The sequence below is a fragment of the Neofelis nebulosa genome, chromosome 15, assembly GCF_028018385.1.
Source record: "Neofelis nebulosa isolate mNeoNeb1 chromosome 15, mNeoNeb1.pri, whole genome shotgun sequence".
Taxonomy (NCBI): Eukaryota; Metazoa; Chordata; class Mammalia; order Carnivora; family Felidae; genus Neofelis; species Neofelis nebulosa.
The window spans coordinates 32201683-32225431 of record NC_080796.1 but is presented as its reverse complement, the minus strand read 5'-3'; the positions used below and the strand labels follow the sequence as shown (position 1 = coordinate 32225431).

Genomic DNA, 23749 nt, shown 5'->3' with positions numbered 1-23749 from the left:
CAGCTTAGTGATGCTAGAGTACTTACCATTTTCAAACATGTCCTTTCCAATCTCTGTGCCTTTGCTTAAGTTCTTCCAACTGCCTGGAATGTCCTTTACTCAACTTCCCTATGGTAAGTTCCTACTTATCCTGCAAAATGCAAATTCCTTTTTAAGTTTCTTTGCCTTTATGAAATCTTTCTGGATTTCCTGGACTCAAAAGAAAAGAAAAAAAATGTTCCTGCCTCTCTGCTCCCAGAGAACTTTGTTCACACCTATATTGTAGCATGCTATCCTATGCTATTCATCATGCTAGAAGATGAGCTCCTTGGGAACAATGCTTGTAGCATATTGATCTGTATATTCTCAGTCATTTTCACAATGCCTTACAGATAGGAGACCCTCAGAAACTATTTGTCACATAAATTAATGAATGAAGGTGAGAGTACAGCCAAATAAACCTAGTTGAACACTGACTTATAGGTTTTTTTGTTGTTACTGTTTTTTGTTTGTTTCTTTTAATTTAATGAAATATTCTGCACAGGTGGGTAGGGTCTTCAAACGGGAAATATGAGGAGAAGACACTTCAAAAGAAGATGTTTTGTTCTCAGGACCATTTGAGAATCAGATGAGATGGTAATTTATTCAGAAAAGAACAAGGAAATGTGAAGATTTCTTTTTTTCCAGTTTAAAAAAAAAATTTTTTTTTAAAAATTTTTTTTCAACGTTTTTAATTTATTTTCGGGACAGAGAGAGACAGAGCATGAACGGGGGAGGGGCAGAGAGAGAGGGAGACACAGAATCGGAAACAGGCTCCAGGCTCCGAGCCATCAGCCCAGAGCCTGACGCGGGGCTCGAACTCACCGACGGCAAGATCGTGACCTGGCTGAAGTCGGACGCTTAACCGACTGCGCCACCCAGGCGCCCCTAAAAAAATTTTTAAATTAATTTATTTTTAAATTTACATCCAAGTTAGTTAGCATATAGTACAACAATGATTTCCGGAGTAGATTCATTAATGCCCATTACCCATTTAGTCCATCCCCCCTCCCACAACTCCTCCAGCAACTCTCTGTTTATTCTACATATTTAAGAGTCTCTTATGTTTCCCCCCCTCCCTGTTTTTATATTAATTTTGCTTCCCTTTCTTATGTTCATCTGTTTTGTATCTTAAACTCCTCATGTATATACATGTATACCACATCTTCCGCATCCATTCATTCATCGATGGACATTTAGGCTCTTTCCATACTTTGGCTATTGCTGATAGTGCTGCTATAAACATTGGGGTGCATGTGCCCCTTCAAAACAGCACACCTGTATCCCTTGGATAAATAACTAGTAGTGCAATTGCTGGGTCATAGGGTAGTTCTATTTTTAATTTTTTGAGGAACCTCCATACTGTTTTCCAGAGTGGTCGGACCATTTTGCATTCCCACCAGCAGTGCAAAAGAGATCCTCTTTCTCCGCATCCTTGCCAACATCTGTTGTGGCCTGATTTGTTAATGTTAGCCATTCTGACAGGTGTGAGGTGGTATCTCATTGTGATTTTGATTTGTATTTCCCTGATGATGAGTGATGTTGAGCATTTTTTTCATGTGTCGGTTGGCCATCTGGATGTCTTCTCTGGTGAAGTGTCTATTCATGTCTTTTGCCCATGTCTTCACTGGATTGTTTTTTGGGTATTGAGTTTGATAAGTTCTTTATAGATTGTGTATACTAACCTTTTATCTGATATGTCATTTGCAAATATCTTCTCCCATTCTGTTGGTTGCCTTTAGTTTTTCTAATTGTTTCCTTCACTGTGCAGAAGCTTTTTATTTTGATGAGGTCCCAATAGTTCATTTTTGCTTTTGTTTCCCTTGCCTCTGGAGATGTGTTAGGTAAAAAGTTACTGTGGCCAAGGTCAAAGAGGTTTTTGCCTACTTTCTCCTCGAGGATTTTGATGACTTCCTGTATTACATTTAGGTCTGTCATCCATTTTGACTTTACTTTTGTGTATAAGAAAGTGGTCCAGATTCATTTTTCTGCATGTCACTGTCCAATTTTCCCAGCACCACTTGCTGAACAGACTGTCTTTATTCCATTGGATATTCTTTCCTGCTTTGTCAAAAATTAGTTGGCCATACGTTTGTGGGTCCATTTCTGGGCTCTCTATTCTGTTCCATTGATCTGAGTGTCTGTTTTTGTGCCAGTACCATACTGTCTTGATGATTACAGCTTTGTAATACAGCTTGAAGTCTGGGATCTCCAGCTTTGGTTTTATCTCCAGCTTTGGTTTTCTTTTTATTTTTCAAGATTGCTTTGGCTGTTTGGGGTCTCTTCTGATTCCATACAAATTTAGGATTGTTTGTTCTAGTTCTGTGAAGAATGCTGCTGTTATTTTGATAGAGATTGCATTGACTATGTAGATTGCTTTGGTAATATTAACATTTTAACAATATTTGTTCTTCCTATCCAGGAGCATGGAATAGTTTTCCATTTTTTGTGTGTCTTCTTCAATTTGTTTCATAAGCTTTCTGTAGTTTTCAGTGTATATATTTTTCACGTCTTTGGTTAGATTTATTCCTAGGTATTTTATGGTTTTTGGTGCAATCGTAAATGGGATCCATTGCTTGAATTCTCTTTCTGTTGCTTCATTATTGGTGTATGGGAATGCAACCTATTTCTGTGCATTGGTTTTATATCCTGCAACTTTGCTGAATTCATGGATCAGTTCTAGCAGTTTTTTGGTGGAATCTTGTGGGTTTTCCATATACAGCATCATGTCATCTGTGAAGAGTGAAAGGTTGACCTCCTCCTGGCCAATTTGGATACCTTTTATTTCTTTGTGTTGTCTGATTGCTGAGGCTAAGACTTCCAATACTATGTTGAATAACAGTGGTGAGATTGGACATCCCCATCTTGTTCCTGACCTTAGGGTGAAAACTCTCATTTTTTCCCCATTGAGGATGATATTAGTGTTGGGTCTTTCATACATGGCTTTTATGATCTTCAGGTATGATCCTTCTATCCCCACTTTCTTAAGGGTTTTTATCAAGAAAGGATGCTGTATTTTGTCAAATGCTTTCTCTATATCTATTGAGAGGATCATGTGGTTCTTGTCCTTTCTTTTATTGATGTGATGTCTCACACTGATTGTTTTGCGAATATTGAACCAGCCTTGCATGCCAGGTGTAAATCCCACTTGGTCGTGGTGAATAATTTTTTTAAGGAATTGTTGGATCTGGTTGGCTAATATCTTGTTGATGATTTTTGCATCCATGTTCATCAGGAAAACTGGTCTATAGCTCCCCTTTTTTAGTGAGGTCTTTGTCTGGTTTTGGAATCAAGGTAATAATGCTGGCTTCATAGAGTTTGGAAGTCTTCCTTCCATTTGTATTTTTTGGAACAGCTTCGAGAGAGTAGGTGTTAACTCTTTTTTAAATGTTGGTAGAATTCCCCCAGAAAGCATCTGGCCCTGGACTCTTGCTTTTTGGGAAATGTTTGATTACAAATTCGATTTCTTTACTGGTTATTGGTCCATTCATATTTTCTATTTCTTCCTGTTTCAGTTTTGGTAGTTTATATGTTTCTAGGAATTTGTCCATTTCTTCCACATTGCCCATTTTATTGGCACATAATTGCTTATAATATTCTGTTATTGTTTTTATTTCTGCTGTTTTGGTTGTGATTTCTCCTCTTTCATTGATCTTAGCCAAAAGGCCTAGAAGCGATCTTCTCTTTCATTCTTGATTTTATTTATTTGGGTCCTTTCCTTTTTCTTTTTGATGAAACTGGCTAGGGGTTTATCAATTTTGTTAATTCTTTCAAAGAACCAGCTTTTGGTTTCATTGATCTGTTCTACTGGTTTTTTGTTTGTTTGTTTGTTTGTTTGTTTTGGTTTCAATAGCATTGGTTTCTGCTCTAATCTTTATTATTTCATGTCTTCTGCTGGTTTTGGGTTTTATTTGCTGTTCTTTTTCCAGCTCTGTAAGATATAAGTTTAGGTTGTGTATCTGAGACCTTTCTTCCTTCTTTATGAAGTCTTGGATTGCTATATATTTCCCTCTTATGGCTGCCTTTGCTGCGTTCCAGAAGTTTTGGGCTGTGGTGTTATCATTTTCATTGGCTTCCATGTACTTTTTGATTTCCTCTTTAACTTCTTGGTTAGCCCATTCATTGTTTAGTAGGATGGTCTTTACTCTCCAAGTATTTGTTATGTTTACACATTTTTTCTTGTGGTTGATTTCAAGTTTCATAGCATTGTGGTCTGAAGATATGCATGGTATGATCCCAATCTTTTTTTTTTTTTTTCAACGTTTTTTATTTATTTTGGGGACAGAGAGAGACAGAGCATAAATGGGGGAGGGGCAGAGAGAGAGAGGGAGACACAGAATCGGAAACAGGCTCCAGGCTCCGAGCCGTCAGCCCAGAGCCTGACGCGGGGCTCGAACTCACGGACCGCAAGATCGTGACCTGGCTGAAGTCGGACGCTTAACCGACTGTGCCACCCAGGCGCCCTGATCCCAATCTTTTTTGTACCTGTTGAGGGCTGATCTGTGTCCCAGTATGTAATCTATTCTGGAGAACGTTCCATGTGCACTGGAGAAGAATGTGTATTCTGCTGCTCTAGGATGAAATGTTCTTAATATATCTGTCAAGTCCATATGGTCCAGTGTGTCATTCAAAACATTGTTTCCTTCTTGATTTTCTGTTTAGATGATCTGTCCATTGTGGTAAGTGGGGTGTTGAAGTCTACTATTATGGTATTATTATCAATGAGTTTCTTTATGTTTGTGATTAATTGATTTATATATTTGGGTGCTCTCACATTTGGACCATAAATGTTTACAATGGTTAGGTCTTGGTCTAAAATTATGATGTAATGCCCTTCTTCATCTCTTGTTACAGTCTTTATTTTAAGGTCTAGATTGTATAAGTATGGATACTTTGGCTTTCTTTTGTTGACCATTAGCATGATAGATGGTTCTCCATGCCCTTACTTTCAATCTGAAGGTGTCTTTAGTTCTAAAGTGGGTCTCTTGTAAACAGCATATAGATGGATCTTGTTTTCTTATCCATTCTGTTACCCTATGTCTTTTGATTGGAGCACTTAGTCCACTGACGTTTAGAATGGGTACTGAAAGATATGAGTTTATTGCCATATGTTGCCTGTAGAGTTGGAGTTTCTGGTGGTGTTCTCTGGTCCTTTCTAGTCTTTGTTGCTTTTTTTTTTGTTTTGCTTTGTTTTGTTTTTTCATCTTTTCTCCCTTCAGAGAGTCCCCCTTAAATTTTCTTGCAGGGCTGGTTTAGTGGTCACAAACTCCTTTCATTTTTGTTTGGGAAAATTTTAATCTCTCCTATTTTGAATGACAGCCTTGATGGATAAAGAATTCTTGGCTGCATATTTTTCTCATTCAGCACATTGAATATATCCTGCCACTCCTTTCTGACCTGCCAGGTTTCTGTGGATAGGTCTGCTGCAAACCTGATCTGTCTTCCCTTGTAGGTTAAGGACTTTTTTCCCTTGCTGCTTTCACGAATCTTTCCTTGCTTGAGTATTTTGTGAATTTGACTATGATATGCCTTGTTGATGGTCAGGTTTTTTTTTTTTTTGTTTGTTTGTTTTAATCTAATGGGTGTCCTCTGTGCTTCCTGGATTTTGATGTCTGTGTCTTTCCCCAGGTTAGGAAAGTTTCCACTGTGATTTGCTCACATAACCCTTCTACCCCTTTTTCTCTCTCTTCATCTCCTGGGATACCTATGATTCTGATGTTGTTCCTTTTTAATGAGTCACTGATTTATCTATTTCTTAAATAGCGCTTTTTTGCCTGAGTCTCCCTTTTTTTTCTGCTTCATTATTCTCCATAAATTTGTCCTTTATATTCCTGATTCGCTGCCCTGCCACATCCATCCTTGATGCCATGGCATCCATTCGAGATTGCAGCTCAGTTATATCATTTTTTATTTCATCCTGACTAGCTTTTACTTCTTTTATCTCACAGAAAGAGATTCTAATCTGTTTTAAAACCCAGCTAATATTCTTATTATCGTGATTCTAAATTCTGGTTCAGATATCTTGCTTGTATCTGTGTTGATTAAGTCCCTGGCTGTCATTTCTTCCTGCTTTTTCTTTTGGGGTGAATTCCTTCATTTCATCATTTTGAAGGAAGAAAAGGAAATAATAAGTTAAAAAATTAAAATTAAAATATTAAAAACAACACACAAAAAATCAAATAAACGATGCTATCCTAGGTATGTTTTGGTCTGGTTGTTAAAAGGAGTTTGATAGAGATGAGAAAAAAGGGAAAAATTAGAAAAGATAAAGAAAAAGAAAAAAAAGAAATGAGAAAAAGAAAGAAAAAAAAGAAAAAAGGCAACGTTTGAAAATTTGAAAAAAAAGAAATGAAGAAAAAGGGACAACATTTGAAAATTTGAAAAAATGAATACAATGAAATAGAATAAAATGAAATGGTGGAAGTAAAATATAATTTGAAAAATTTACAAAAAAATATATAGCAGAAAAAAATTAAAGAAAAATATATTTATTTATTTATTTATTTTTTACGTTTTATTTTTGAGACAGGGAGAGACAGAGCATGAGCAGGGGAGGGTCAGAGAGAGGGAGACACAGAATCCGAAACAGGCTCCAGGCTCTGAGCTGTCAGCACAGAGCCTGACGCGGGGCTCGAACTCACGGACCACGAGATCATGACCTCAGCCGAAGTCAGCTGCTTAACCGACTGAGCCACCCAGGCGCTCCAAGAAAAATATTTTTAATAAAAATTGAAAATAAAAATATTTTTTTCTTTTTCCATATTCAAGAATAATAAAGGAAAAGAAAAAGAAAAAAAATTGAATAGACAGACCAGCAAACAGACTGAAATACAATTCAAATTACATCAGTTTCCCCTAGAAGTCAAAGTACAAAGCACTTTATAGTCCATAAACTAAGCAGGCAGAGAAACTTGTGGTGTTTCTGAATAGTGAGGTTGGCTCAGTTGGGCAGGGCTTAGTGTAATATCTCCATTCTCCACTAGATGGCGCTGCTTAGCTTACTGGTTGGATTGCTGTGGCACTTGTAGGTATGTATGTGCATTCATGGGAGGGGTGAAAATGGTGTCACCCAGTTACCCAGTCTCTAGTATCGGGACTCTGTTCTCCTTGATCAGCAATCGCACACCTGTCCTTTGTCTCTGGCTTCCATCCACTACCGCTTTTACACTGTCCGTGACCAAGCCATCAGGTTGCCAGGTGTCCCCTCCCTCCTGAGTTTTATCTCAGATGTGGCTGTGTTTCCCAACCCATCACTTCTGTGGGACTGAGGCTTTGACCCACTCAGACCTTCTGGGGGAGGGTCTCACTGAGCAGTGGCTGAGTGCCCGCCTACCCCCAGGAATGTTCATGGGACCATGCTGCTGCCAATGCCCAGAGACTGTGGCTAGGTGCCAGCCACCCCAGAAAAAGTTCATGTGATCATGTAGCAGCAGCAGTTCAGAGATATGGTAAATTACAACACACATCTGGCACCAGGCTTCACCCTTAACATCCTTGTTTCAGCACCATGGAACATGGCTGTTCTCCAGGGTCCACTGGGATCTTTCCTTGTGGGGTGGCTGCAGAGCCTCTACCAAATGTCCTCCCAGCAGGGGAACCGCCTCTCCCCATTTGGCCCAAGGACTCCTTGGGCCTTGCTTTTTGCTCCTGGGGATTCACCCTTCCCTCCAGAGCACTGCCAGGTATAGAGCTGTGGAGTTTCAGACTCTGCTCTCCCCCTGTTTATAGAGTCTTAATGGAATTTAAACCCTCTCCTTCCTCCTTTCTCCCTTTTTTGTTCAGTCCCTGTAGCTGTTTCCGCTTTTCCACTTTCTCTTCAGCTGCTTTTGGCACGGGGTGGGGGGTGCTTTTCCTGTACTCCCTTCCCCCATCTTCATCCTCTCTCCACAAGCAAAAACAGCTCCCTGCCCTCTGTGGCTTCTCTCTTTCCCAGTTCACCTCTCCATGCCACGTACCTGCTGAGTTCTAGGGTTCAGGTTTGTGCAGATTATTGTGTTAATCCTCAAGTATGTTTTCTAGGTGTATAGGATGGTTTAGTGTTGATCTGGCTGTATTTCATCGATAAGAGATGCAAAAAAAAGCATCCAAGCTGTTCCACCATCTTGCCCCTCCAAATTATATATTTTCTTAAGTAAATATCAAGTACCATTTTTTGAGATTCAGAGAAAGACTGCACAAGCTGCCATATTCAGAGAGATAAAGGTTGCCTCCTGGTTGGTCATGGCTAATGTTCACTGTTAGATTATATCTCCATATTAGAGAATCCAGAATCTGTAGCCTGCTCTTCTCCCACATGAACACTCGCATGAGAGATGCAGCAAGCTGTGCATCACCTCATAATGTTGTTGTCCTGTTTGGATTTCAGATGCTCAGTCCCTGGTATGATGAATTCCTGGATGAAGAGGACTACTGGTTTCTCATTTTTACAGTAGGAGGGACTTTGAGTTGGGGAGGAATCAAGAGGTTCTAGGAAGAAAAAAGAACGACTTCTCTCTTAAAAGCCTTACTTGGGGGCGCCTGGGTGGCTCAGTCGGTTAAGCGTCCGACTTCAGCTCAGGTCATGATCACACGGTTCGTGAGTTCAAGCCCCGCATCAGGCTCTGTGCTGACAGCTCAGAGCCTGGAGCCTGTTTCAGATTCTGTGTCTCCCTCTCTCTCTCTGACCCTCCCCCGTTCATGCTCTGTCTCTCTCTGTCTCAAAAAATAAATAAACGTTAAAAAAAAATAAAAAAAAAAAGCCTTACTTGTCAAAGTAAAGGAAACTTTTATTTCTCCCAGAGGCAGCTGGGAGTTGACATGGTCTCTCAAGGAAAAAGACTCAAGTGCAATAGCTGACTTTGAACAAGTCACATTCGTATAGAATTTCTCCCTTGTATAAATGGGTTTCATTAGAAGAGGGTAGGGGCTGCCGTGTAAAGGAGCAATGGTTCTTAACAAAATGAAAGCAATCAGCATAAGTTTACCTGACAAGGAGGCACGGGAGGGCTGGGCTATTACAAATCTTGCTTCTGGTCTAGTTTCTATAGCAAATGCTATCTGCCCCCATTCCCTTCTCTTAGACTCAGACCAAGTTCATCAGAGACAAATGGCATAAAAAAGGATCTATAAGCAAAGAAGAGAACATTCTTCTTTATAAGAGGTGTGAGGAATCCCTGGAGCTAAGCCAGGGTCTGGCTAACATGGAGAAAATGGATTCTCTGCAGTGGCAAAAGATAGCTACTGAGGACCTGAGACAAGGCGGGTCTCTTCAGGTAGAACTAAAGTCTCCGGTGCTTCAAGCAGGTAAGGGCAGTCATCATAATTTTTTTTTTTTGCCCTAACATATAGACAACTTCAAAATATTAATATTTAACATTTAGTGATTATTTCCTGTACATCAGTACTGTGCAATGCAAAGATTACCCCATTTGATATTCAAATAACCTGTGAGGTAAATACTGAGTAACTGAGGCACAGAGAAGATAAGTGACTTTCCCAAGGTCACACAGTAAGTGGCAGAGCCAGGATCTTACTGACTGACTGGCCTCTACTAACCCTGAAGGGACCCAGAGCACTCAAGTTTGGCGAGTCAGCAAAGCATCACCTCAGTTATAAAATACCTCATTTTTTTTTACGTCTGATAAGCATGTTCCACCTTACCACACCTCCTTCAGAGTCATGTCCAAGAAATTCTGTGAATATATTTTTAATAGCTACTCCCCTCTCCTAACATAACACAGCAGCCCACTCAGGCAGTGAAGAGGAGTGGTTAGGAGCACAAGTCTCCACTGTCCCAGAGGTCTGGGTTATATCCTAACTCTGCTAGTGACTGTAAACTTTAGCAATATGTTTAACCTCTCTTTAATCCCGTTTTCTTGTCTTTAAAATGGGACTAATAGTAATAGGTTTGTTGTGAAGATGACCCAATGTCATCTATGAAAGCTACTACCACAATGGTTGGCAATAGTAAAAGTCCAATAATGTTAGCCATTAATATCAAAGTTGAACAAACTGCTTTAATTATCTATGCTGAGGCCATCAGGATTCTGCAGTATTTCTCAAACTTCGATCCGCAATAAATACATTTGACTTCAGGGAACATATACTTGCATATATGTGCGTGCATATATGTGGAAAATACTTTCTCAAAGCAATACTTACCCTTATTATATAAGATGATATACTATAATATACTATATTAGAATATTTTGTTCTATTTAGTTTTGTAAAACCTGGTGATGACAATTTTTTGACATGGTGTTGATTCATGACCTACACTTTTTTTAGAGAGAGAGAGTAGGGGAGGGGGAAGAGAGGAAGAGAGAGAGAAAGAGAGAGAAACTTCAGCAGTCTCCATGCTTAGCAAGGAGCCTGACGCAGGGCTAAATCCCAAGATCCTGGGATCATGACCTGAGACCTAAGCTGAAATCACGAGTCAGACGCTGAACCCACTGAGCCTCCCTCAGTGGCACCACATGACCTACACTTTTCAAAACACAGCAGGGTGGCTGGTGATGTGGGCAGCAAAGAATTGCACAAAGAGTAGAACAATAAGCAGGACAGAGTTTATTTACTCTCCAAGGGAGAGGGGCCACACATCAAGACAGATGTCAGCACTGAGCTTCTGTTGGGCTGGGCCTTTTAAAGGTTTTAAGGATGTGAGAGGGTTTCAGCTGCACCCATGGTGGGCTTGTGGGAAGGGGGTCAACTCTTAGGGAGAGCAGGAGGTGGCAGGCTTTTTGAGGGGCTTCGTCTGGGACTTGTGTGGGATGTGGGTTGTGGTCTGGCTAGAGAAGAATATTTTGTAGGTGGGGTCTACTTCCTGAGAATGGAGGGCACCATGACCTAGAAAAACAAACAGAGCCAAGTACAAACACCTGTGAGTTTTGTCTGTAAGCCTGGCTTTGGGGGTGGGTGTGGGGGACTTTGAATAGATTCTTTTCAGTAATAGTAAGCAAAAACTTTGGAAATTCAATTCCATAATTCCCTTGCTCTGTGAGCCTGGACAAGTTATTTATCTCTTTGAGACTCATTTTGCCAACTAAGGAGTGGAGATAATGGCCCCTATTTGGTAGGATTGTTGAGGGGATTGAAGGCAATGCTTTTACACAGCAAGCAAGCATTCAATAAGTAGTAATTGTTAGATTACACTAAAAAATGTAATATTCAACTCTTATAAAACTTTGATGTGCACTCCATATACAAAATTCTTGCCTCTCAGAGCCATGTTTGGGCATGAATTATTTAAATCTAGCATGAACAAGCCCTCTGTTTCATATCATAGTTTTACCTTCTTTCTAAATCCTGAACATTCCATAATGTATCTCAGAAATCAAGAAAAAAGTGGAAGAAAGGATGGCTGATAAATATCACCATACACATACTGAGCAATAGGCATTCCTTTGGTGGTCTTGGAGTGCCAGGGATGGCTAAGAAGAGTGAGAAGTACTCTCCATGGTGATTCCTCTTCCCTCTCCCCCAGAACACATCATGACTTCTTCCACCACTGCTTTTTTGAAATGCAAGTCTCTTTTTTGAAATGCAAGGCCCTGATGAAGGGCTCCTGTACATTTGCCAAACCCAGAGCCCTGACTCCCAGGTGGGCTAATGCCTCCACTCAGGCTGCACCATAAACTCACAGAGCACCAGAACTAGAATACTTTCAGCTTTCATATGGAGAAAATGAGTCTCTGAGAAGTGGGAAGACTTGTCCAAGGTTGGTCAGCAAGGGAGGGATTGGCCCACAACTAGAAACCTGAATCTATTGCAGGAATGATATACTGTGCTTACAACTTACAGCCATAGTCCCCTGGCTGATAGATGATAATGATGACAGTGACAACACTGACATAAGGACAACCGACATTTGTGAGTCCACACCCCAGTATTCCTTCTAGATTCCACCTTTATAACCTTCGGAAAACACTGGACTGCCTTAAGAGAGTTCCTGGAGAACTATGTGAGATTAGACTTACTTTAAATCTCAAAACTCACAACATGATTGAGTGTTTTCATGTTGGTAGGAAGCAAGGTGCTGCTAATGTGCATCTATTGCCCAGTACATGATTAAAACTTCCTTGATGTCTCAGTCTTCCTGTCTCATCTGATTTTGGATACAAAAGAGGTATTTCCTCTCAATTCACTATGCATGACTAGAAATGGTGTATGCCTATTTATAGAAAAAATAATTTACTCTCAAGGGACAATGATTTGCAACTGTTAATGATATTCAGACATGTGAGCTGTTAATTCTTAAAGTAATTCCCAAAGGCAGAGCCAAGAAAGAGAAAGGTCCTAGCACGTTATTTGAAATATACCATCCCTAAGTGTGCCAAATTCTTTGAAGCAATGGTAGAATGTTTGAAATACATTTGTAATTCTTTCTCACAACACATGGCTGCTTTGAAGGGATCAATACTCATTTGGATGAATTACGTCTTGTATATCTGTTAACAATTAGTACTTACTTCAAAGTCATATCTCAGTTACCCTAGTATCCCTCAGGCAGGAAATCTCCATGGGTCAGGTGTCCCTAAGAAGGGAAGAATCCTTTCAGTCTAGAGAGGAGAGAAGATGATATTTCCTTACTTCTAATTTGGCCTGGGGAACTTGTATTCCTTGTGTAAACATTTCATTAAAACACTATTGTAAAAAAAAAAAAAAAAGAGGTTAGAGAGGGAGAGAGCCAAAGCATAAGAGACTTTTAAAAACTGAGAACAAACTGAGGGTTGATGGAGGGTTGGGAGGAAGGGAGGGTGGGTGATGAGTACTGAGGAGGGCACCTTTTGGGATGAGTACTGGGTGTTGTATGGAAACCAATTTGACAATAAATTTCATATTTAAAAATTTTTTTCTATCAGCTCTATACCAGAAGGGGCACAGATAGTAAAATAAATTAGACCAATCATCATTTCCTGTGTTCCTCAATTAAACTGTTAACATAAAAAAAGAAAATACTATTGTCCTACTTAACTAGCATTTTAAAGGTAATACCTTCAATAAAAAGTGTATAAATCTTTGAGCTAGAGTGGGCAATCAGACTCTATACCTTTCTTTCCTACTTAACAGACCTAGAGAAAATGTCCTTTGGGGAACTCTGCTATAAGTATCCAAAGGTGGCCATACAGAAGATCAGTGATGACTATAAAATATATTGTGAAAAAGCACCTAAAGTAGGTAAGTGTTTACAACTCAGAGATAGGTTTGAGAGTCTCCAACCTCAAGAAGCATAACCATGTCTTTTTCTCTCCTACACAGCCACCAAAGGGCATCATGAAACTGGCATGCAGTTATAAATGAATGGGGGTGGTGATGAAAACTGTTAATTCCTACCTTCTTACCTGGTTATCACCCTGGTGTTTTACATAATGCACATGTGTCCTCTAACAAATTTCTTGGAGTTGGAGATGCATGGAAGGAGGTTTGTTGGTGTATGTTCTTAGTCATAACACCTTTAAAGAAATGAAGAAAGCAAAATTGGTGAAGGTAGATGCTGAAGTGCAGGGCAGTTACAGTAGGCCTCAGCAGATCCCATAGATGAAGCTCTAAAGCTAAGATGGCCCTTTGGAGTAGTCCCTCACTGAAATAGGGATTTTTTATTTGTTTGTTTGTTTGTTTTTCCTTTCTAATTGACTCAAAAGAGATTTGGCTGCCTGTGGGGAGGCTATAACCTCAGTCAGCACCCTTTGGCTGAGACAATAACCAGAGGGGCCCTCAACTATCAGCTCTCTGCAGCCAACACCTCAGACAGCTGGGGAAGTGAGTGCTTTGGTCCTAAAAGGGGGATCTGAGCTATGCGTCACACCACCCTCTACTGTCCACTTGCTTTGTATAGAAATTTCACCCCATCTTGGAACAGATATTCCAGGATTCTAGTTAGTTCCTTTTCCCAGGGAGCTTATACTAGAAGGGCTGACTCACACTACTACAGCTTGTCTGGAGACAACAACAAGTACTCCTCTTTTCCTCCCCTGCCACCCAAACTAGAGTCCCTTTATTCTCAGCTAGCATCTCTGCTGATCTTGGGGAGCTTACCAAGAATGATGACCTCCATGTCATCCTTGTCATCTCTGAGGGACCTGAGCCCCTGGTCATCATGACCTCTCAGGCTGTGGTTGCTGCACTTGACAATTAATCACCAAAATTGGGCAGCAGAATACCAAGACTGCCTAATGAATTCTCTGCCCCTGCTCTGTTACTGATGACCCTGATGATAGTCAATTACCCTGTCAGTACAGTAACTTCTTTGCTTGCCTGCTAGCTTCTTGGCCTAAGGAGCTTAAAGTGATTAAGTGCCTTCTGGGTCCCTAGTAGAAGCATTCCCGCTCTGGGAACCTGGATCTCTAGACTGGCACTGTCCAGTACAGGAGCTACTAGCATCATGTGGCCATTGAACACTTGAAATGTGTCTGATACGAATAGGTACATAAAGTACATAAAATTAAAATTAATTTCATCCTTTTTCTTTTATTCTTTTTAATGTGACTCCTAGGAAATTTAAAATTATATGTGTGATTCACGTTGTATTTCTATTGGACAGCTCTGGTCTAGACCCCAGAACCTAAAGTTATAAGGATTAGAAATTTCCCTAGTTAAATCACTTATACTGATGGTAAATGGATTACTACTACCTTTATCCTTTTCCTCCACACATGTGTATTCTACTTACTGGAGACACAACAACTTATAATGGTCTTCAGTTTATCCTAGAAGTTGATGTCCCATTTCCTAAGATCATATCCAAGCTGGTTTCACAGCTACACCTTCAAAAAACAGTTCTGTTGCTCTACCAGGCCAGCAGCTCTCATAGTTGATAGAACTAGTGGATCCTATCACCAAATGTCTGTTGTCAACCCCCTGGGATGTAAGTGTATCCCTTGGTCAGAGGCAATGTTATGTGGGATCTCATTCAGGGATCTTGTAAGCCCCCTGATAGCAATGCTGACTGAGACCTTGTAAGTAGGAATTCTTGTCAGTTTGAGTCAAGATGAATTGATGCCCTTGCCAGAATAGAAGTGATCCAGTGTTATCAACTTGCCACCAAGTGGGTGGTTAGTTTTCTATAAGGGTTGTTGAAATACTTGGGCTTAACATTTGTGTCTGTTGCTGACAAGTTGAACATTTGGCAGCAATGGTAACTAAATCAGCTTTGGTGAGTGTGGGGCCTATGCCACTGATTCCATACACAACCTCTATCCCTGACATCTAGCTACTCTGTTCATGAGTTCATTGTGCCAGCACTAAGGTGGATTATGGCAGAAATTTGCTGACATCACTGTGCAAGTCATTCTGTCTACTTGGTTGTTTAGTGCCTCTTTCACAGTGGTTGTTTATTAGTGGGCTTTAGGACACAATACAGGGGTGCCTGGTGGCTCAGTTGGTCGAGTGTCTGACTCCTGACATCGGCTCAGGTCATGATCTCATCATTCATAAGTTCAAGCCCCACATTGTGCTCTGCGCTGACAGCATGAAGCCTGCTTGGTATTCTCTCTCTCCCTCTCTGCCCCTCCTCCACTTGTGCTCACACACACTATGTCTCTCAAAATAAATAAATAAACTTTTAAAAAGACACAACACAAGGGCGCCTGGGTGGCTCAGTCGGTTAAGCAGCCGACTTCGGCTCAGGTTATGATCTCTCGGTCCGTGAGTTCAAGCCCCGCGTTGGGCTCTGTGCTGACAGCTCAGAGCCTGGAGCCTGTTTCAGATTCTGTGTCTCCCTCTCTCTGACCCTCCCCCATTCATGCTCAGTCTCTCTCTGTCTCAAAAATAAATAAACATTAAAAATTTTTTAAAAATAAAAAAAATAAATAAAAAAATAAAAAGACACAACACAAAGATTTTCATTCTTTATGCTTACTCTCATAGATCCATCCACATGTGTCTTCCTCAGACTTCCTTGCTCGCAGTACTCTTTTTTTAAAAGAGAAATTTAATTTTTTTAAATGATTATTTTTTTAAGTTTATTTGTTGTGAGATACAGAGAGAGAGAGAGAGAGAGAGAGGAGGGGCAGAGAGGGAGAGAGAGAATCCCAAGCAGGCAGGCTCCATGCTGTCAGCACAGAGCCAATGCGGGGCTCGAACTTACGAACTGCAAGATCATGACCTGAGCTGAGACTGAGTTGGATGCTTAACCAGCTGAGCCACCCAGGTACCCCTTTCCCAGTATGCTTTTTAAAAAAAGACTTTATTTGTTTAGAGTAGTTTTTGGTTCACAGAAAAATTAAGAAGGATGTACAGAGATTCTCATATGCCCTCTTCCCCAACACTTGCACTCTCACATCATCAACATGCCCCATCAGAGTGCTACATTTGTTAAAATTGATAAACTTACATTAACAAATTATAATCACCCAAATCCATAGTTTACCTTAGGGTTTACTCTTGGTGTTGTACATTCTATGAGTTTGAAAAATGTATAATGACATGTATTCATCGTTATCATATCCTACAGAGTATTTTCACTGCCCTAAAAAACCTCTGTGTGCTAAAAGTCCTAATAAGCTCCACATATTCATACCTCTCCATACTGCCAACCCCTGGCAACCATTCATATTTTTACTGACTCCATAGTTTTGCCTTTTCCAGAATATCATATAAATTGAAATAATATAATATTGTCTTCTTTCACATGATAATATACATGGTATATATACATGGTATATATACATATACATGGCAAATATACATTTAAGCTTCCTCCATGTCTAATTTTTCCTTGATAGCCCATCTCTTCTTAGAACTAAGTAATATTTCATTGGTTAAATGTACCAGAGTTTATTTATCCGTCCATCTACTGAAGGATATCTTGGTTGCTTTCAAGGTTTGGCAATTATGAATAAAGCTGCTATAAGCATCCATATACAGGTTTCTGTGTGGTCATAAGTTTTTAATTCTTTTGGGTTAATACCGAGAAGCACAATTGCTGGATCTCACAATAATAGTATGTTCAGTTTTATTTAGAATTGCCAAACTGTCTTCCAAAGTGGTTGTACAATTTTGCATTCCCACCAGTAATGAAAGAGAATTTATGTTGCTTCACATCCCCAATCATCATTTGGAGTTGTCAATTTTGCAAATTTGGGCCACTTTAATAGGTGTTTAGGGGTATTTCACTGTTGCTTAATTTGCTTTTTCCTGATGATATACAATGTGAAGCATCTTTTCAAATGCTATTTTCTATGTATATACTCCTTTGCTGAGGTGTCTGTTAAGGTTTTTGGCTCATTTGTTAATAAGTTTGTTTGTTTCTTTATTGTTGAATTTTAAGAGTTTTTTTAATATTTTGAACAACAGTTCTTTATGAGATATGTTACTTTGTAAGTGTTCTCTTGCTTTCTCTAGTATTCTAATTGTTGTTCATAGACCAGAAGTATTTAATTTGGATGAAGTACATCTTATCAATTCTTTCTTTCAAGGATTATGTCTTTGCTATTGTATCTAAAGAGTCATTGCCAAATCCAAAATTGTCTAGATTTTTCCTATGTTATCTTCTAGGAGTCTAAAATTTTTGCATTTTACATTTAGGTCTATGATTCATTTTGAGTTCATTTTTGTGAAGGGTATAAGGTGTCTGTCTGCACTGATTTTTTTTTTTTTTTTTTGCATGCGGATGTTCAGCAGTTTCTGTGCTATTTGTTGAAAAGACTATCTTTGCTGCATTCTACTGCCTTTGCTCTTTTGTCAAAGATCAGTTGGTTTTATTCATGTGGGTCTATTTCTGGGCTCTCTGTTCTCTTCCATTGATCTATTTTCACCAATACCCCATTGTCTTGGTTACTGTTGCTTTACAATAAGTTTTTTTATAGTAAATCCTGAAGTCAGTCAATGTTAGTCTTCTGTTTTTCTCATTCAATATTATATTGGCGATTCTGTGTTTTGCCTACCCATAGAAACTTAGGGTCAGTTTTCTAACACAGGTGTAACTCATTTTATTGTGCTTCATTTCATTATGTTTGCAGATATTGCATTTTTATATACTGAATGTTATGGCAACCCTATTTTGAACAAGTCTATTGGCACCATTTTTCCAACAGTTTTTGCTCACTTTGTGTATGTCACATTTTGGTAATTCTTAAAATATTTAAACATTTTTAGTATTATTTTATTTGTTATGGTGATCTATGATCAATGATCTTTGATGTTACTGTTGTTAAGTGTTTTGGGGTACCACAAACCTCACTCATATAAAATGGCAAACTTAACTGATGAGTGTTGTGTGTGTTTTGACTACTCCTAATGATTGACCATTCCCTCATCTTTCTCCCTCTTCTTGGGGCCCCTTATTCCCTGAGACACAACAATATTGAAATTAGGCCAATTAATAACCCTACAATGGTCTTTAAGCATTCAGGTGAGAGGAATAGTTGCACATCTCTCACTGTAAACCAAAGCCAGTGATGATTGGAGTGCCTGGGTGGTTCAGTTGGTTAAGCATCTGACTCTTGATTTCAGCTTAGGTCATGATCCCAGGGTCAAGGGATTGAACCCCAGGTTAGGCTCCGTGCTGACAATGCATAGCCTGCTTGGAACTTCTCTCTCCCTCTGCCCCTTCTCTGTTCATGCTCACTCTCTCTCTCTATCTCTCTGTATCAAAATAAATAAATAAACTTTTTTAAAAAGCTGAGAGGACTCAGAGGGGAAGATGGTGGTGTAGTAGGACCCTGGGTTCACCTCATCCAACTGATCACTTAGATTCCACCCACATCTGCCTGAATAACCCAGAAAACCACCAGAAGACTAGCAGAACAGACTCTCTGGAGCCAAGCGTAGACAAGAGGCCCATGGAAGAGAGTAGAAAGGGCGGAGAGGCAGTGTGCACTACGAGGACTGGCAGGAGGGAGCCAGGGTGGTGGAGCGGCAGCCCGCCCAGCAAGGCAGAGCCCCGGAAGTCTGGCTTGAAAAAGTGGAGGGGCAGGACTCCATGAGTTCTGACAGCCAGCGGGACTTAACATCTGAAATGTTAAAGGTCAACAGCGTTGCTTTCCGAGACTCGGGAGGGCGAGAGGACACCAGGAGGGAGAGTTGTTGAGTCCCAGAAGGACAGAGCTCGGTGGGGGAAGAGAGGTGAGGGCAAGCGCCATCTCCCTCTCCCATCCCCCAGCCGTAATCCCAAAGGAAACCAGTTCCTGTCAACAAACTTGCTTGCACCACACAAACGCCCAACACGGTGCTTCTGTGGATCCATCCCTCCGACGAGTCTGTCTCCCTCCCGGTGCTGCAGGGCCCCTCCCACAAGAGACCACTGATGGCAAAGAGAGCTAAGCCTGCCCGTCCTGCCCCTGTGCACCTTGCGGATCCACCCTGGCTAATATGCCAGATCCCATCAAAGCAGCACCACAAGCCTGGCAGTGTGCAAGTAGCCCAGACAGGGGCCACACCACTCCACAATGAGTCCTGCCCCTGGGAGGGGGGAAGATAAGGTACACACCAGTCTGACTGTGGCCCCAGCGGTGGGCTGGGGGGCAGACATCGGGTTTAACTTTGGTCCTACCCACCAACACAAGTTACTCCAGACAGCACAGGGGAAGTGCCCTGCAGTTTGGAGCCACCCCAGGGATTACCCAAAATGACAAAATGGAAGAATTCTCAAAAGAAACTCCAGGAAGTAGCGACAGCTAACGAAATGATCAAAACCGATTTAAGCAATATAATGGAACAAGAATTTAGAATAATAGTCCTAAAATTAATTGCTGGGCTTGAAAAATGAATAGAGGACAGCAGAGATCAAGGGGCTAAGAAATAGCCATGAGCTAAAAAATGCTATAAATGAGATGCAAAATAAAATGGAGGCAGCCATAGCACGGATTGAAGAGGCAGAGGAGAAAATAGGTGGATAAGAAGATAAAATTATGGAAAAAGAGGAAGCTGAGAAAAAGAGAGATAAAACAGTGCAGGAGTGTAAGGGGAGAATTAGAGAACTAAGTGATGCAATCAAACGGAACAATATCCATATTATAGGAATTCCAGAAGAAGAAGAAGAGAGAGAAAGGGGCTGAAGGTGTACTCGAACAAATCATAGCTGAGAACTTCCCTGATCTGGGGAAGGAAAAAGGCATCGAAATCCAAGAGGCACAGAGAACTCCCTGCAGAAGTAACATGAATCAATCTTCTGCATGACATATCATAGTGAAACTGGCAAAATACAAGAATAAAGAGAAAATTCCGAAAGCAGCTAGGGATAAAACAGCCTGTAACTTACAAAGACCCATAAAACTAGTGGCAGATCTAGTTACTGAAACTTGGCAGGCCAGAAAGGAATGGCAGGAAATCTTCAATGTGTTGAACAGAAAAAAATATGCAGCCGAGAATCATTTATCCAGCAAGTCTGTCATTCAGAATAGAAGGAGAGATAAAGGTTTTCCCAAACAAACAAAAACTGAAGGAATTCATCACCAGTAAACCAGCCCTACAAGAGATCCTAAGGGGGATTCTGTGAGTGAAATGTTGCAAGGACTACAAAGTACCAGAGACATCACTACAAGACTAAACCTACAGACATTACAATGACTCTAAACCCATATCTTTCAATAATAACACTGAATGTAAATGGGCTAAATGCTCCAGCCAAAAGACATAGGGTATCAGAATGGATAAAAAAAAAAAAACCCAAGACCCATCTATTTGCTGTCTACAAGAGACTCATTTTAGACCTGAGGACACCTTCAGATTGAAAGTGAGGGGATGGAGAACTATTTATCATGCTACTGGAAGTCAAAAGAAAGCTGGAGTAGCCACACTTATATCAGACAAACTAGATTTTAAATTAAAGGCTGTAACAAGAGATGAAGAAGGGCATTATATAATAATTACAGGGTCTATCCATTAGGAAGAGCTAACAATTATGAATGTCTATGTGCTGAATATGGGAGCCCCCAAATATATAAAAAAATTAATCACAAACATAAGCAACCTTATTGATAAGAATGTGGTAATACTCCACTTACAACAATGGATAGATCATCTAGACACAGGATCAATAAAGAAACAAGGGCCCTGAATGATACATTGGATCGGATGGACTTGACAGATATATTTAGAACTCTGCATCCCAAAGCAACAGAATATACTTTCTTCTCAAGTGCACATGGAACATTCTCCAAGATAGATCACATACTGGGTCACAAAACAGCCCTTCATAAGTATAAAAGAATTGAGATCATATCATGCACATTTGCAGACTGCAATGATATGAAACTTGAAATCAACCACAGGAAAGGGTCTGGAAAACCTCCAAAACCATGGAGGTTAAAGAACACTTTACTAAAGAATGAATGGGTCAACCAGGCAATTAGAGAAGAAATTGAAAAATATATGGAAACAAATGAAAATGAAAATATAAGAATACAAATGCGTTGGGATGCAGCGAAGGCAGTCCTGAGAGGAAAATACATTGCAATCCAGGCCATTCTTAAGAAACAAGAAAAATCCCAAATACAAAATCTAACAGCACACCTAAAGGAAATATAAGAACAGCAAAGACACCCCAAATCCAGCAGAAGAAGAGAAATCATAAAGATCAGAGAAGAAATAAACAATATAAAATCTAAAAAAAAAAAAACAACTGTAGAGCAGATCAATGAAACCAAGAGATGTTTTTTTGAAAAATTAAACAAAATTGATAAACTTCTAGCCAGGCTTCTCAAAAAGAAAAGGGAGATGACTCAACTAGATAAATTCATGAATGAAAATCCCTCAGAAATATAAGCAATTATCAGGGAATACTATGAAAATTTATATGCCAACAAACTGGGCAACCTGGAAGAAATGGACAAATTCCTAAGCACCCACACACTTCCAAAACAGGAACAAATAGAAAACTTGAACAGACCCATAACCAGCGAAGAAATTGAATCAGTTATCAAAATTCTCCCAACAAATAAGAGTCCAGGACCAGATGGCTTCCCTGGGGAATTCTACTAGACATTTAAAGCAGAGATAATACCTATCCTTCTCAAGCTATTCCAAAAAATAGAAAGAGAAGGAAAACTTCCAGACTCATTCTATGAAGCTAGCATTACTTTGATTCCCAAACCAGACAGAGACGCAGCAAAACAAGAGAACTACAGACCAATATCCCTGATGAATACGGATGCAAAAATTCTCCACAAGATACTAGCAAATCGAATTCAACAGCATACAAAAGGAATTATTCACTATGATCAAGTGGGATTCATTCCTGGGCTGCAGACCTGGTTCAACATTCGCAAATCAATCAATGTGATACATGACATTAGTAAAAGAAAAGAAAAGAACCATATGATCCTGTCAATCGATGCAGAAAAGGCATTGACAAAATACAGCATTCTTTCTTAATGTCTCTTTTTAAACCCTCCAGAAAGTCAGGATAGAAGGAACATACTTAAACATCATAAAAGCCATTTATGAAAATCCCACAGCTAATATCATCCTCAATGGGGAAAAACTGAGAGCTTTCCCCCTGAGATCAGGAACACAACAGGGATGTCCACTCTCACCGCTGTTGTTTAACACAGTATTAGAAGTTCTAGCATCAGCAATCAGACAACAAAAGGAAATCAAAGGCATAAAAATTGGCAAAGATAAAGTTAAGCTTTCACTTTTTGCAGATGACATGATATTATACATGGAAAATCCGATAGACTCCACCAAAAGTCTGCTAGAACTGATACATGAATTGAGCAAAGTCGCAAGATACAAAATCAATGTACAGAAATCAGTTGCATTCTTATACACTAATAATGAAGCAACAGAAAGACAAATAAAGAAACTGATTCCATTCACAATTGCACCAAGAATCATAAAATACCTAGGAATAAACCTAACCAAAGATGTAAAAGATCTGTATGCTGAAAACTATAGAAAGCTTATGAAGGAAATTGAAGAAGATATAAAGAAATGGAAAAACATTCCATTCTCATAGATTGGAAGAATAAATATTGTTAAAATGTCAATACTACCCAAAGCTATCTACACATTCAATGCAATCCCAATCAAAATTGCACCAGTATTCTTCTCAAAGCTAGAACAAGCAATCCTAAAATTTGTATGTAACCACAAAAGACCTCAAATAGCCAAAGTAAGCTACCCAAAGACCAAAGCAGGAGGCATCACAATCCCAGACTTTAGCCTCTACTACAAAGCTGTAATCATCAAGACAGCATAGTATTGGCACAAAAACAGACACATAGACCAACGGAATAGAATAGAAACCCCAGAACTAGACCCACAAAAGTATAGCCAACTAATCTTTGACAAAGCAGGAAAGAACATCCAATGGAAAAAAGACAGTCTCTTTAACAAATGGTGCTGGGAGAAATGGACAGTAACATGAAGAAGAATGAAACTAGACCACTTTCTTACACCATTCACAAAAATGAACTCAAAATGGATAAAGGACCTGAATGTGAGACAGGAAACCATTAAAACCCTCGAGGAGAAAGCAGGAAAAAACTTCTGACCTCAGCAGCAGCAATTTCTTACTTGACACATCCCCAAAGGCAAGGGAATTAAAAGCAAAAATGAACGATTGGGACCTCATGAAGATAAAACTTCTGCACTGCAAGGGAAACAACCAACAAAACTAAAAGGCAACCAACGGAATGGGAAAAGATATTTGTAAATGACATATCAGACAAAGGGCTAGTATCCAAAATCTATGAAGAACTCACCAAACTCCACACCTGAAAAACAAATAATCCAGTGAAGAAATGGGCAGAAAACATGAATAGACACTTCTCTAAAGAAGACATCCAGATGGCCACCAGGCACATGAAGA

General features: G+C 39.8%; 1 protein-coding gene across 6 annotated transcripts in view; it reads left to right on the top strand.

Moving 5' to 3' along the window:
* RGSL1 (regulator of G protein signaling like 1) overlaps positions 1–23749 on the top strand; it is a 112188-nt gene that overhangs the window by 19721 nt on the left and 68718 nt on the right. For all 6 annotated transcript variants that reach the window (XR_009253989.1, XM_058700504.1, XM_058700503.1 and 3 more), the window contains 3 exons: positions 8384–8446; positions 9078–9300; positions 13066–13173. Coding sequence is in view for 5 of the 6 variants with exons in the window: in XM_058700504.1 (XP_058556487.1) it covers positions 8384–8446; positions 9078–9300; positions 13066–13173 (394 nt within the window). In the remaining variant the exon portion in view is untranslated. The remainder of the gene's footprint in view (positions 1–8383; positions 8447–9077; positions 9301–13065; positions 13174–23749) is intronic.